The sequence below is a fragment of the Macrotis lagotis genome, chromosome 7 (genome assembly GCF_037893015.1).
Source record: "Macrotis lagotis isolate mMagLag1 chromosome 7, bilby.v1.9.chrom.fasta, whole genome shotgun sequence".
Taxonomy (NCBI): Eukaryota; Metazoa; Chordata; class Mammalia; order Peramelemorphia; family Peramelidae; genus Macrotis; species Macrotis lagotis.
In genome coordinates, this window is record NC_133664.1 from 120,935,962 (window position 1) to 120,950,666 (window position 14,705).

General features: G+C 38.5%; 1 protein-coding gene and 1 long non-coding RNA gene across 5 annotated transcripts in view; one reads left to right on the forward strand and one right to left on the reverse strand.

Moving 5' to 3' along the window:
- Nucleotides 1-2,779: 2,779 nt before the first annotated feature.
- Nucleotides 2,780-13,571, reverse strand: SMKR1 (small lysine rich protein 1). 4 transcript variants are annotated; one of them, XR_012470088.1, is made up of 4 exons: nt 13,317-13,571; nt 12,902-12,956; nt 11,325-11,517; nt 3,251-3,332 (listed from the first exon to the last, which is right to left on the reverse strand). XR_012470088.1 is itself a non-coding variant. In XM_074193715.1 (3 exons), the coding sequence occupies exons 2-3, from the start codon at nt 12,902-12,904 to the stop codon at nt 3,135-3,137; spliced, it is 201 nt and encodes a 66-aa protein (XP_074049816.1). In that variant the 5' UTR covers nt 12,905-12,956; nt 13,467-13,565; the 3' UTR covers nt 2,780-3,134. The 4 variants fall into 4 exon arrangements, 3 of the variants coding, with proteins under 3 accessions (XP_074049816.1, XP_074049815.1, XP_074049814.1); XM_074193715.1 differs by lacking the exon at nt 11,325-11,517 and having other exon boundaries at nt 2,780-3,332; nt 13,467-13,565; XM_074193714.1 differs by lacking the exon at nt 11,325-11,517 and having other exon boundaries at nt 2,780-3,332; nt 13,339-13,530.
- Nucleotides 13,572-13,625: 54 nt separating this feature from the next.
- Nucleotides 13,626-14,705, forward strand: part of LOC141492952 (uncharacterized) — a 39,779-nt gene continuing 38,699 nt past the window's right edge. Inside the window, exon 1 of the long non-coding RNA XR_012470089.1 lies at nt 13,626-13,804. This is a non-coding gene — a long non-coding RNA (uncharacterized LOC141492952). The remainder of the gene's footprint in view (nt 13,805-14,705) is intronic.

The window sequence follows — 14,705 nt, forward strand, 5'->3', positions numbered from 1 at the left end:
CTACATCTTGCAAAAGGTATTTCAGTACCTGGCAGGGGAGTTAAATTATTATTACCCAGAGTTGGTAATCTCACAAATGATAACTACTTGTATCTAAGCAGCACTCCCACCAAGTGGAAACATGTTACCTGTCTTTAAAAACTGCAGAGAGAAAAGAGAAAAAACAACAAAAAAAAGCCTTCAGCCCATTACAAAGTCTTTCTGATTAGGAAAAAGAAATATCAAACTATCTTCAACCAAGATTTCCAGTGGCAATTATGCCAAAAGTTGAACAGAAAATGGCATAGGTGATATGGAACTGTAGTGGCAGCTGGCATCTTAAAATAAAAACAAATTCACTTTCTTATGAGTTTCCACCCTTTTATGAACTGGTGTGCTGTCCACCAGTGGCAAAATTTACCATCCTGTTTCCTAATAGAACTTACTTTTTTTCTAGTTGCAATCCTAGAAGAACTCTTGCTTAAGAAGAGGGGAAAAGCCATTCTGGAGAGAGAGAGATTGAAGGAAACAGATCTGTTTCAGAAGTAGCTGAAAAACTGTCTTCACATTCCCTTTCCTTTCTATAGTATCTCATTTTCCTTAAGTGAAAAAGATTCAGTTAACTTTTACAGCTCCACCTCATTACTTATTCTAATGTCTACCCACAGTGTTGAACCTTCAATGAAAGCCTAAGACTTCACCTCCCCAGTGGCAACCAAGATTAACATTGAAATCTGTAGGGAAAGCCTGGAAGAGGTAAGAAAAATACACATAACAGCTCACAACAAAAATTATCTTCCAAATACAGATTTCTATCCCTCTCACACTAATTAACCTTCAAAGTCTCCCCACTGTCATTCTATTAAGGTTTAAATTCATTTTTCTGGCCCCTGAAGTCTAACACAGAGGTAAGGTAGTGGAAAGGACATTGCTTTGGAGTAAGACTTTCTGAGCTCAAATCCTGATGCAGCCCCTAATCACTTGTATGAATATTTTTTTAGGCAATCAGGGTTAAGTAATGTGCTGACAGGGCTAGTGTCAGGGGGTTGGATTTGAACTCAAGTTCACCTGACTCCAGAGCCACTTTCACCACCTAGCTACAGGTACTTGTAGAATTTTGACTACTCTGTGGGTCTGAGTTTTCTCAAGATAAAACAGATAGGATTGGGATAGATGATCTCTAAGATTTATTCTAGCTTTCAAACTGTGATCTTATTACAATCCAGTTCCACACTCTATTTCCAGCTTTATTTCTTGGTTTTCCTCACAAAATCTTTATTCCAGTCAAACTAGACTGCTCAATATCTCCCAAATGTTTCCTGTCATTTCCTGTCTTTTCTTATAACATTCCCCACACCTGGGACAGCATCACCTCCTCCATCTGACTGTGGAAATATTACCTATTCTTTAATATCCAGGTCAACTGTCAGTTGCTCCATGAAACATTTCCTGATTTTCCCCTGATGTGAGCTCTCAATTATTTGTAAAAATTCCTTATATGGCAGGGATCAAGTTTTATTTATTTTTGTATCTTTATCTTTTTACTTCTTACTTTTGCAGTTGGTCTCCCATGTCTAGAATACATTTCCTCCTCACCTCTACATATTAGACTCTGCTAGTTCCCAACCAAGCACAACCAAGGTGCCACATTCCCAGTTGTTAGATCTCTCACTCAGAATTACTGTGTATGTAGTTCATATTGACACATTTGGGTATATGGTGTAACCTGTCAGGAGAATGCAAGCTCCTTGAGGACAGGGACTTTTTGATGTTTGTATATTTTTATCCCCCCCATATCTCTGGCATAGTAGGCACTTACTGATTATTCAGTTGCATTTATAGATTCTCTCAGTGTCCAGTTATAGACAACATTTTGGAAGTGTTTACAGAATGAATGAGCAGGCAGACGCAGGATGAGACAGAGTTGGGAAGAGTAAATAAGGAATGAATAGGATTGGTCAGTCAGTAAGCTTTTATTAAGTGCCTACTATGTTGCTAGGCACTATACTATGCACTGCAAATACAAAAAGACAGACAAAAGTCCCTGCTTCCAAAGAGCTCACAATCTAAAGGAAAAGACAAAAATAAACTAATATGTACAAAACAAGCTAGATACAGGATAAGAGAGATCATCTGGTCCAGTGGTGTCAAATTCAAGTAGAAACAGTCCCATAACTTAGAAAATCACAAATTAACTTCATCTATATTTGTATTTTATTTTGTAAACATTTCCCAATTACATTTTAATTTAGTCTAGGCTACATTTTTTTTGAGTTTGACACCTCTGATCTAAACCAATCTTTACATTATAGAAGTGAGGAAACAGACAGAGGTGAAGAGGCTTTTGCAAATCTCCTAGGTGGTAAGAGGCAGTCAGGATTCAAAGCCAGGTCTTCCAGAACCAAATTCAGAGTTCCTTCCACTTTCCCCTTCTGGCTCTTTTCTTTATTCACTCCAATGACTGACAAGTGCCTTACAATTCTTTTATCCTTTTATATGCTCTGGCTAACACAAAGCACATTTTGCTGATGCTATTAAAGCCTCAGAGGAGTCTCTGCAGGCAGTTGTGTTTATTTCAAATCAGGAAAACAGTAAGGGGGAAGGGAGGGTCACATTATAAAGACAAAATAGTTTTCTTGATTATTTTCCCCTCAAAATAGCGGTGGTGGGCAGGCAGAAATGAGCATCACTATGGCACAGCATGCCTCATCTTCCTAGGGACAATTACCTCCCCTCTTTCATCATGGGTGGGGAGGGTCACATTTACTATTATCAGCAGAAAATGAGTGCAAGAGAGAACTAGATTCACCAAGCAAAGTTTAATTCTGACTAGTAACAAAGGATGATTATAAGTAAACAAGTAATCTAAAATCCACTACCTAATTTTGAGAATTATTCAGGATATTTTTTTTGTCTGAGTCCCTTAAAAAACATTTTTAAAAAATGCTTCACTTGGGCACAAGTGTTAAAGTCATAATTCAATTCCTTTAACTCTAAGAGCTCTATTCATTCTTCAATTCAAAGTGTTTTCAGGTTAAGGTCTAATCTGCTTCTTTGACTGTTTTAGTTGTATCTCTTTCTACACACTTTTGTTTATAGTTACAATTTATGGTTAAGAAGATATGTTATACAGCCATCCAACCTTTCACCCATCATTATGCCTTCTTTTCTTTCTTTTTCTTGCCAGCACCAGGCCAACGGAAGCCACGTAAATGTAGGCAGTCAGCTACATGGTGGGCGATGTAGTACAGGTTCTGCATGGTAGCTGGATGAAGGATGTCCACTTCAGTTTTCTTTGCCTTCTTTCCAGCCTGGCCCTTTGCCCGGCCTTTTCCTTTTTTGCCTTTACCTGGCTTTTAAAGAAAAAAAATGAACATGGGGGAACAATTATAATCTGGGGGATAGCATTGGCATCACAGTTAATATTTGTATTGAAAATGGGGGGAAAGGGAAATTTGATTGAGGAAGAAACTTGTGGCATGGGTGTGGATAGGTTGAGGAAAGTGAATTAAGAAAAAGGAGGAAAACTGAATAAAGCAAGTCCTATTTCCATCTTCAGCTCTGTTATTTTAGAGATATATTGTAGCAAAGAAGACACTGGGCTTAGAAGTCTAAATGTGGCTTGAATTCTGACTGGTTAAATTATTTAACAGTTGCATGGGCAAATCACTAAACTTTTCTGAACCTCAGTTTCCTTTAAAAAAAAATTAAATGAGTAAATTGTCAAGCACTTAATTAAGTGTTTATGGGCCAAGCACTATGCCTTCTGGAGAAACAAAAAACAAAGTCTGTCCTTGAGAAGCTCACATTCTAATGAGGGAAGACAAATAAACAACCATCGACAAACACAATACAAAGTATATATATATATATATTTTTTGAAGGCAATGTCAGAAGGCCTGCTATAGCAGTCCAGTGTTGGGGAAGCCCAAGGTAGGGATTTGAGCTGAGATGGTGGAGATGAGGAGAGAAAGGCTGAGCTAAGTTTTAGAAAATTGAGGAGACAGAAAGTGCATTCTAGATATGGGGAGAGTCATAGAAAAGGCATAGAGGATGATCAGAAATGAGGTCATAGTGTAGCTGGATGGTAACCTACACAGAGAGGAATAAATTGTGAGAAGACTGGAAAGGTAGGAGGGAGCTAGATTGTGAAGGGATTTAAAAGGAAAACAGAGGATTTTAAATTTATTCTTGGAGTTAATAGGGATCCATTGAAGTTTATTGAATGGAGAGGGTAACATGATCAGACCTACACTTTAGGAAAATTACTTTTGGTAATTGAATTTGAGTTTTAAAAAATTGGATTAAACAGACTAGGTCAAATGGGCATTTCCACATATTTTTCCAACTGTAAAATAGAAGAGAATGAGACACACAATTTTGAATCTCTATAGGAATTGATTTTCATTTTAAGTATATAATAAATTCTACATTTAACTTTTAGTACTGACCTGGCTTATCTGTGATTTTTTTCTGGCCATTCTTCTGTTCTTTTTTTATTTTTTAGCATCCCTATTGTTATCTCTCTTATTCCCACCCTTCCCCCAAAAAGTGGAGGGAAAAAACTCCATTGATACTTTAATAAATATACATAGTCTAAATCAAATTCCCAGATTGTGTGCCTCAGTTGCATCATCTGAAAAATTTATTAATGAGAAAGAATATCTTTATAAGATTTTTAGCTCTAACCCAAAGTAGGTACTTAATACCTTTTGATTGCTGGCTTTAAATAATTTATATGTATATATCTACATACATAGGCATTCTGTGTCCTTTTTCAGTTGTGACCAAATCTTCATGAGCCCATTTGGGGTTTCCTGGAAAAGATTCTGAAGTGATGTGTCCTTTCCTTCTTCAGCTCATTTTATAGACAAGAAAACTAAGGTTAACAGAGTTAAGTGACTTGCCCAGGGTCACATAGAAAAGAGGAAGCAGGAAGTAGAACTCACTATTTTTCATTATTGGGTTATATAAAGAAGAATTCACAAATGTAGAAAGTTGATATCAGATGAACCTCAGTCAGACACAGGAGACTTGAACATATGTACAGCAAGTGTGTGCATGCAAATGCATATAAATTGGCAAAGAACATCAGATTTAACCAGGAAACAAGTAAGGATGGGGGGGGGGGGAGGAAAGAGGGAGAATAACCAGGAGAGAAATGGTTGCAACAAAAGAAATTTATTTCTTTAAAAAAAAGTCATTGTGAAACTTACAAATCTCCACATCAAGTAAAATAGGAACAAGGAATTCAAATTCATCATTTTAGATTTACCAAGTACCCTTGGGGGAAATATCTTCCAGAAATCAATTACTCAAATCCTGTCAAAAATGAACAAAATCAGGGGTGGCTAGGTGACACAGTGGATAAAGCACTGGCCCTGGAGTCAGGAGTACCTGAGTTCAAATCTGTTCTCAGGCACTTAATAATTACCTAGCTGTGTGGCCTTGGACAAGCCACTTAACCCCATTTGCCTTGCAAAAACCTAGAAAAAAAATGAACAAAATCTAATTTCTTAGTTAAACAAAAAAGACATTTCCACTCTTAGTCTAAACATCATAAACAAGCTTTATTTCAATTATTTTAATTTCAGGTAATTAAAACCCAGCCACTGAAAGTGATTACTTCTTTTATTCAATGAAGTCTGATTTGGTCTTTGATTAACAGGAGACCAATGATTTCAGACAAGGACACTATCATATTTTATATCTATATCTATATCTATCTGTCTAATCATCAACTATCTGTCTGAGAGTTTAGCACTATATTCTTCCACATAAGTTTGATCATGTCACTGTCCTGCTCAAAAAACTTCAGGGGCTTACTCTTGCTACCACAATAAAATACAAACTTTTATTTGGTTTTTAAAACCCTTCAAAGGGCTCTCTTTATCCAAGTTTCCAGCACATTACTTTCTTTCAAAAACTCCACATTTCAGTCAAATGCCAAACTGTTCTATATATTATTCCTTATCGAGGACATTCAATCTCCCAATTTCATGCCTTTGCATGGGTTGTCTGTCCCTCATGGCTGAAATATACTGTAATCTACCTGACTTCCTCCAGAGCTCAGCCCATCAGGTAGCCCATCTTGATCTCCTCAGGTGCTAGTGCCCCCCCCCAATAAAACTACTTTGGGCATATTTAGCATTTAATTTTCGATATAATGGTCATTTTTTCAGGCATTCAGTTGTAAATGACTCTTTTGTGACCCCATGGATTATCATGTCAATATTAGCCAAGTTTTTTTGGCAAAGATACGAGAATTGTTTTCTATTTCCTTCTGCAAAAGATTATGACAAACAGAAGTTAAATGGTTTACCCAGGATCACACTGCTGTTGTCTAAGGTCAAGTTTGAACTCAGATCTTCCTTGACTCCAGAACAGTACGATATCCACTCAACCACCTAGCCGCCTCTATAGTCATGTAATTTCCTCTCAATAGGCAGGAAACTTAACCTAACCAAAGCAGCAGGGAACCCAAAGGGAGAGGGCAGTAGTATCTTAAGTCTAATCACTACAGCCACCATTTTGATCACCTTCTCCCTGTTAGCACCAATGGAGACAGCCTAGAACTCTGAACCCAGGAACTTGGGACTGGCAGGGAATGGCAAAGTCTTTATTCTATGGAGCCAATCTGGCAACTATTTTAGCACATGCCACAGCCACAGTTACTAAAGACCTAGAAAATAAAGTTTTTGTCACAAAGTTCTTGGCACTGTCAAATGGCTCAATATCAGAAACTGATTATGATTTTATCAGTGGAACTCACATAAAAGAGGCATTACCTTCTGTTTTGATGTTACACCCTAAAAACCACAGGATCTTTCCATCTAACTCGCAGCTGAAACCTTTCATATGTGTAGTCTTCCCCCCCATTAGAATGGGAGCTTTTGGAGAGCAGTAACTAGCTTATTTTTCCCCCCTGTACCTCAGAACTTAGCACAGCACTTTGTACATCATAAACTCTAAATAAGGATTAGAGCGGAGAGTTTAGAATCAGGAAAACTCATCTTCATGAGTTCAAATCTGGCTTCTGACACTTCCTAGCTGTGTGATTCTGGGAAAGTTACTTAACCTTGTTTATCTCAGTTTCCTCATCTATAAAATGAGCTGGAGAAGGAAATGGCAACATACTCTACTATCTTTGCCAAGAAAACCTCAAAATGAGGTCATGAAGAGTTAGACACAACTGAAATGATTAAACTGCTCTTGTAGCTATTTTTATGCTTGTCTCCTTTAGGAGACCTTGAGAAGAAGGACTCTATTTTTCTTAGTTTAGCACAATACTTACTTAGCACCTAAGAAATGCTTAATAAAAGCTTATTGACTGTGTTATGTGACTTCCTTTTGTTCAGAATTTTTTGTTCTTAAAAAAGTTTTTGCATTTCAATTTCCTGACAAAAAGATATTTTAATAAGTACTTGTTAAACTGAATGCTTATTAAATATATAAAAGCAAACATTATATAGCAGTTTATGATTTGCAAAATGCTTTGCCTCTATCTCATTTGATACATTAATAGGATCACTCATGAGACAGATTTACATAAAATAAGTAAGTTTCACATTAGCAAAGATCTTATAATTCATAGTGAACCTTTCTATTGGGAGATGGACAAATAAATTTTGGAATGTAAATGTCATAGAAAACTTTTGCATTGCATAAAGGGATGTGGTCAGTGGAACCCAGGAAGACTTTTATGAACTGATGCAGTGAGCAGAACCAGGAGAACTATACAAAAACAACACTGTTAAAACAACTTTGATAGACAGGAGAACTCTGATCAATGCACTAATAAACTATAATTTCAGAGGACCCATAATGAAACATGCTACTCATGTCCTGACAGAGGAGTGATGTTGACTCAAGATGCAGAACGACATGTTTTTGGATATGACAATATGGAGATTTGCTTTGTTTGATTGTATATTTGTTATAAGGATTGTGTTTTTTCTTTTTAAAAAATTAAGCATTTTACATGATTACACAGGTATAACCTATATCAGATTGCTTACCAACTCAGGGAGGGAAGAAAGGAACAGAGGAAGGAAAAGAAATTGGAATTCAAAACTTTTTAAAAATATTAAAAAAATATTTTACTTGTAATTGGGGAAAAATAAAAAAATAATTAGAGGTATAGGTGAGAGAAAATAAATACTTGTAATTTCTTTTTTAAAAGTAAGATAGGGGCAGCTAAGGTGGTGCAGTGGATAGAGCACTAGCCCTAGAGTCAGGAGGACCTGAGTTCAAAAAGTAAGATAAAAGTTAATAAAAAGTAGTTAATTCATTGTACTTTGTTTTAGAAACACACGAAGCTAAATAAAAGCAGTGTATAAAGTAAAGTTGTATAAACTGATAAAGTAAAGTTAGATTGTATGTCAATTGTATAAAGTTAGAAGTAAATGTTATTATAGATAATATTTAAAAGGGAGTGGCTAAAAAAAGGTGAAAATGATCATTGAATAACTTGTGCTCCCTCATAATACAACCTAAGGGCTACCCTTCTTTGTGAAAATAAATTTTTTTAAAGAAATTTTCAAGAAATTAGAGACTACATAACAGTGCTGACTTTGTGCAGTCCTTCTGGGGAAAATTAGAATATAAGGAGAGGAACAGGAAAGCTCAGCAATGGGCAATCTTTTATTTTTTTTTTTTAGGATTTTTGCAAGGCAAACGGGGTTAAGTGGCTTGCCCAAGGCCACACAGCTAGATAATTATTAAGTGTCTGAGACCAGACTTGAACCCAGGTACTCCTGACTCCAGGGCCTGTGCTTTATCCACTGCACCACCTAGCTGCCCCCAATGGGCAATCTTATTTTGAAAATTCTGGTTATTTTTCCAACTTTCCACTTTTCGGACTTCATACACAAAGTCTGAAATTGAGTTTTAAATACAAAAAAGCTCTGAAGGAAAGAAAAAGGCAGCTGATATAAGCACACACTACCATCTTAGCTGAGATTTACTCAAAAACAGAAGCCCATCCAGGACACTGATTTTAAAGTTCAGCACAATCTTCCTGTTTTTTACAAACACAGATGCTTTTTCTTTAAAACATCTTTAAGACAGTTACTTTAAGGGAGAAAGATGATTCAAAAGTCTGGGCCCCATCCACTTCTCTGAGGTCCTTTGGCTCCCATGAACAAAATGCAGATTGAATATAGATTGAATCTGAAACCATAGTGACATCCTAAATTGTATATAGTGAGTAGTTCAAGAAATAAGGGTTTAAATCACTCTGATTCTGTTTCCTCAGAGCCAAAAAAGCAAAGGACAATTATCATTCATCACATAAAGGGAGTACAGCGATGAACGATGGCCAAGCACACTTGAGATTCCTGCATTGAAAGTTCTGTGAAGACATGTATTGAACCTCATCCAGAAGCATGTAGGTGATAAACTAAATAGAATATTAACCCTGGAGTCAGGAGGACCTAAGTTCAAATCCACCTTCAGACACTTACGGTATGACCCTTAATCCTGAATGCTTCAAAAAAAAAAAAGAATGTAGGGTGCTGAGCTCAGTTAATGAGGATGTAAGATACTGGAGATACCAGCCACTGCCCTGACGAAACTTGTGCCCAGGTTGTGGAGACAGGATACAGACACATATAGAAGTGTAATAAGATCGCAGAATTCAGACATGGCTTATATGGGATGTTAGAGATCATCTGTCCAACTCCCTGATTTTACATATGAGTCTAGGAAAAGATAATGCACACACACACACATGTGTGTGTGTGTATGTGTATATGTGTGCACACACATGTATATGGAGCAGCTGAAGGAGAAAACCAATTGCCTCCAATTAATTCTCCATAGCTGTTACCAGTGCAAATTTCCCACTTTTCTTAAAGCAGCCTAGCATTAACTTCTCAAGAGATCTGAAATTCCTTCTAAACCATGTCTGAATCCTATGATCCTATGACACTTCTGTAGTTAGCCCTAATATAGCTTCAGGACTAAAAGAATCATTATTTGCACTAGGTTGTACCCTATCCATCCCATTATTTACTTTCTCATTTATTGGCTAAATTTGTAAAACAGGGTGATCATGTTCAGTGAAGTTATCACTTCTGCTAGAGGGGAGTGTTCAAGGCAGCAAGTTGGGATATGATGAATGGTAAATGCCAGCAAGGCATGTCCAAAAAAATAAGGCAGCCAAACCATTTGAAATTATAAAAAAATACAAACAAAAGTGCATGTCCAATGGTTGGGCTATAACCAAACAAATTACAGTATATGAATGTAGGGACAGGGACAGAGACTGATTTTGTTGATATCAGAAACTTGTGAGTGATTTATATCTTGATCAGAGCAGGAAAAAATTCTTCTGATTTTCCTCACAAATTTTTTTGTTCAAGTCAGTTGAAGGAGAAAGCCATTTATCTAAAAGCTAGTATGTAGTCTCTACAACTATTGCCAATGCAAAATTTCCATACTATTCTTAAAACAGCATAGAAAACATAATAGCTATGTGACCTTGAACTTCATTTTATAGGCTTTCGGTTATAAAATGAGGGGATGGACTAGATGATCAAAGAAGAGATCTTCCAGACAATGTTTATATATAAATGACTGATCTATGAAACTAGTATAAGCAGCTTGAATAGCTGCAAGCTGCAAGAAACTGTTTCCTTCCAGTGTGACCTACCCATCCCACACCTACTTTAATTGCCTGACACTGGTGGTTATGCTCTCAGCTGACATCCTTTAAGGGACTCTCTACTTTTCAAGGAATCTCAGAGGTCTTAATTCCTAAAAATGTGAAACTTTGTTTATAACATCCAGGATAAACAATTATATAGCTTCCTCCTGCAGATCTCTAGTGATAAAGAGCTTAATACCTTATGCAGCAGCCCATTTCTTTGTTGGACAGCCCTGGTGGTTACAAAGTGTTACTTAATGTTGAATATTTTCCTCTGACTTCTAGCCATTGGTTCTAGTTCTGTTCCCTAAGGTTATGTTCTACTTTGTCTCCAATTTTTATATTATTTCCCACTCATCTGTTAGCTCATATACAGGGTGTCCCAAAAATATTAGTGCAGTTTAAAGCTTTGATAGCATAAAATAAAACAATCAAAAACTTTTGCCACACCCTGTACCTTGCACAAAGATCTTCAAAGTTTGATAGCCTAATTGCAGTTTCTTTTTTTATCTTTTATTTTTACATGGTTACATGCAAAAAAAGTTTCAACATTCAATTCCAAAACCTTGTTTATTGCAACTTCTTGAACAAAACATTCTTTTGACTTTGTACAGGCTGTCTCCTATGCCTAGAATGCTCTGACCCTTCACCTCTACTTTCTACTTTCTCTTTCCTCAAGAATCAACTCCAACTCTACCTTCTGTTGGAGGGCTTTCTCAGTATCCCCAGAAGCTAGTGCCTTCCCTTCTCAGATGAACTTTCATTCTGCTGCAAAGATCTTGTATGTTCTTGATTATTTACATACTGTCTCCTCCATTAGATGTAAGCTTTGTGAGAACAGGGACTGATTTTGCTTTTGTTTACTGGCATATATGTGATTGTTTGTCCTTCTGGAATAAGAGAAGAATCATGACATCAGGAAAGTGATGCACATAAATTGGATTTAAGTGAGGCAGTAAGTCATCAACCTCTTTCTGTGCTCTGGAGTCCTCTGGGTCCAGTAGGCAAACTATAGATCAGGATGATTTGGAAATAGCCATATTGCAGTGGGAGAAATTGGCTTTCCCAGATCTTAGTTTGACTGAGGCAATACCCACTCAGTGATTAAAACTAGGTAAAAAAATGAAGCCAAGCATGGCCTTTTTTACTTAGTTAAAAAAAAAAATCAATCTGGTAGGGGAAAGCCCTCAGAATTTCTGACCAAAACAGAAACAATTGCTATGACTTCCGTGAAGAAAAGTGAGGCTGAGGACCTTAGCACAGCAACCCCTCACTCAAATCCAATTCACTTGCATGTCATGGCATCACCTTTCTGACGTCATGGTCTTTCCAGAATAAGGACAAATATCAACTCTGAACCTTTGGGGCTCAAACCATGAGCACATGAGACTTGGGCTGGAACCTATTGTTGGCTAATCAATAAACAATAGAGTGATTTGGATTTAAGGCATGGTCTTTAAGAAAGGAATCTAGCCAATAAACTCCAAGATAGCTTGTTAGTTTCAGTGATAAAAATTTACAGTCCTTTGAGCAGAGCAACCACAGGTAAAGTATGATACTATCTGTGGACAGAGGGAGAGGAAGGAAGGGAGGAGGGGAGGGAGGGAGGAAAGAAGGGAGGAACTACTTTGCCCAACTGAAACTGGTCAGTTGGGTTGTCAGGGGACAGAGCTCCTGTTACTCACAGGTCCTTGTTGGTCCTTTGCTCTCAAGCAGTACTGTGCAAAGTGCCGTAGGAGGAGTTTAATAAATGTCTGTTGATTTGTTGACTGACTAGGGCAAGGCCTTATTGTTGCCCTCATCCTGTAGGATCCTGAATAAAACCTCTGTGGATACTAACTGTGAACACTTCAATCCTAATCTAATTTTATCTGATCTCATTTTGTCATAATACTGAATGCAAATAAACAAGCAAACAAAAACCAGAAGGAAAGAATGGTGACTGTGGGCAACAGGATTAGGAAAGTGGTTAATTTTAAAGGAAACTACTGCTCTAGATTCAGAATCACAATAAACCAAGTTTACTAGAGCCTCAGAATTTAACTAAGAGCATGAAAAATACAAAACCGAAAGACAGAACTTCATGGTTTACCTAGTATTCTGAGTATTAGAATCCATTCCCATATCACATGGGAGGAAAAGCAGCTTGCTTAGGGGTCTTACAGCTAAAAAAAAATGCTGAAGGTGGAATTTGAACCTAACCTTCACTTTCCAAATCCAGGGCTCTATCCAGTTCGTTTGCCTGTCTAAATTTTAATTAGTTAAATTTATTACCATAACAAAGTCTTGTTTTCTGTTGAATTGGTGGTCACAGGGTCAGTTCATAATTCTGAAATACAGAGATGGTAAAATGTGGTTACAGACCAAGGTTTTATACATCACTGCCTTCCTGAATCTGTTTCCTCATCACCTAGGTAGAGAACAAAACAAAACACTGAGTGGTTAGGAAGGTAAGCCAAGCCCTGCCGTCCTCTCTACAAGCTCCACCACCCAAACAAGATACCCCTGAAGGACTGGGTGCCTTCCATAGGAATCTAGAACCAACATCCCTTTCTGGCTCTTCTAAAGTGGGTTATCACCACCTTCTGGCAAACGAGAGGACAGAAAGAAAGAGAATTAAGTCGCTTCAGTCCTGGGACGCAGGGGGGTGGTGATAAATGAGGACAGCAGGTGAAAAGTGCAAAAATACCCCAAGTCCCCACAGGCTTCACCAGCCACTGCACGGGTCCAAGCCGCCGCCTTGAGGGAGGAGGAATGTCCAGCGTTGCCATTGAAACCACTCTGCTCCTGAGAATGCATCTCCTCCTGGCTAGGTGCTCGCAAGGGAGAGGAGACTCACCATCCTCGCCTGCCCACTGTCCCTGCAGCTTCTGCCAAAGTCACGCGGGCACACACACAAACAAATGGCCATTCTGTCCCCTTTCTCTCGCTGGGCGGAGCCCGCGCAGCGTTTATTCTGTTACTAGGGGCAAAGGGGGTGGGGGAGGGGAGGGGAGCGGGGGAGGCGGGCTGCAGAGAAGGCCGAGCCCCCCCCCCCCAGTGGGGCGCTCCTTCTCCGGGTCCCTGTCCCCCGTGCCCTTGTCCTCGCCAGCTACTCTCTCAACCCGCTTCATGTTCGCGGGGATGCCGAGGGAGGACGCAGGGGGTCTACCTGTTGTACCTGCGAACAGCGGCCAGGTGGGTACCCCCTCCCTCTCGAAGGGATCCTCACCTCTAGTCCTTAGGTCAGCCCTCCCAGATCCCCGTCTGAAAATTCATGAAATTCATGAAATCCCTTCCCCTAGGCGAGTGGAAGCTCCCTGCGGGCAGAGTCTACTGACTTGCCCAAATCACCTTGGCACATCTTTCCGAAAGCCTCCCATACTGACCCGACCTTTCTTCTTTTTTCCTGTATTTTTTTTCTTAAGTTTTTTTTTCAAGGCAATGGGGTTAAGTGGCTTGCTCAAGGCCACACAGCCAGGTAATTATTAAGTGTCTGAGGTCGGATTTGAACTCAGGTACTCCTGACTCCAGGGCCGGTGCTCTATCCACTACCGCCGCCCCTCTTCCTGTCTTCTTTAATCCTTATCCTCCCCTTTGGAGGAGGCATCAAAATGGAACAGTGGAGGCAGTTCTTCGGCTGTGGAGTGAGTTAAATCTGACTCTGTGACTTTCCTCTGTCTCTCTCTTTAAAGGTTCTTTTTTAAAATAAAGATTTTATTTATTTTGAATTTTACAATTTCCCCCGCTAATCTCGCTTCCCTCCCCCACCCCCACCCCCACCCCCAGAAGGCAGTCTGTCAGTCTTTACATTGTTTCCATGGTTTACATTGATCTAAATTGAACGTGATGAGAGAAATCATATCCTAAAGGAAGAAACATAAAGTATAAGAGATAACAAAATTGCGAATTAAAATAACGCTTGGACTGTGTGACTTTCATATATCTCTTTTTTAAGGTTCTTTTTTTAATAAAGATTTTATTTATTTTGAGTTTTACAATTTTCCCTCTAATCTTGCTTCCCTCCCCCCACCTCCTACAGAAGGCAGTCTGTTAGTCTTTACATTGTTTCCATGCTATACACTAAGTTGAATGTGAT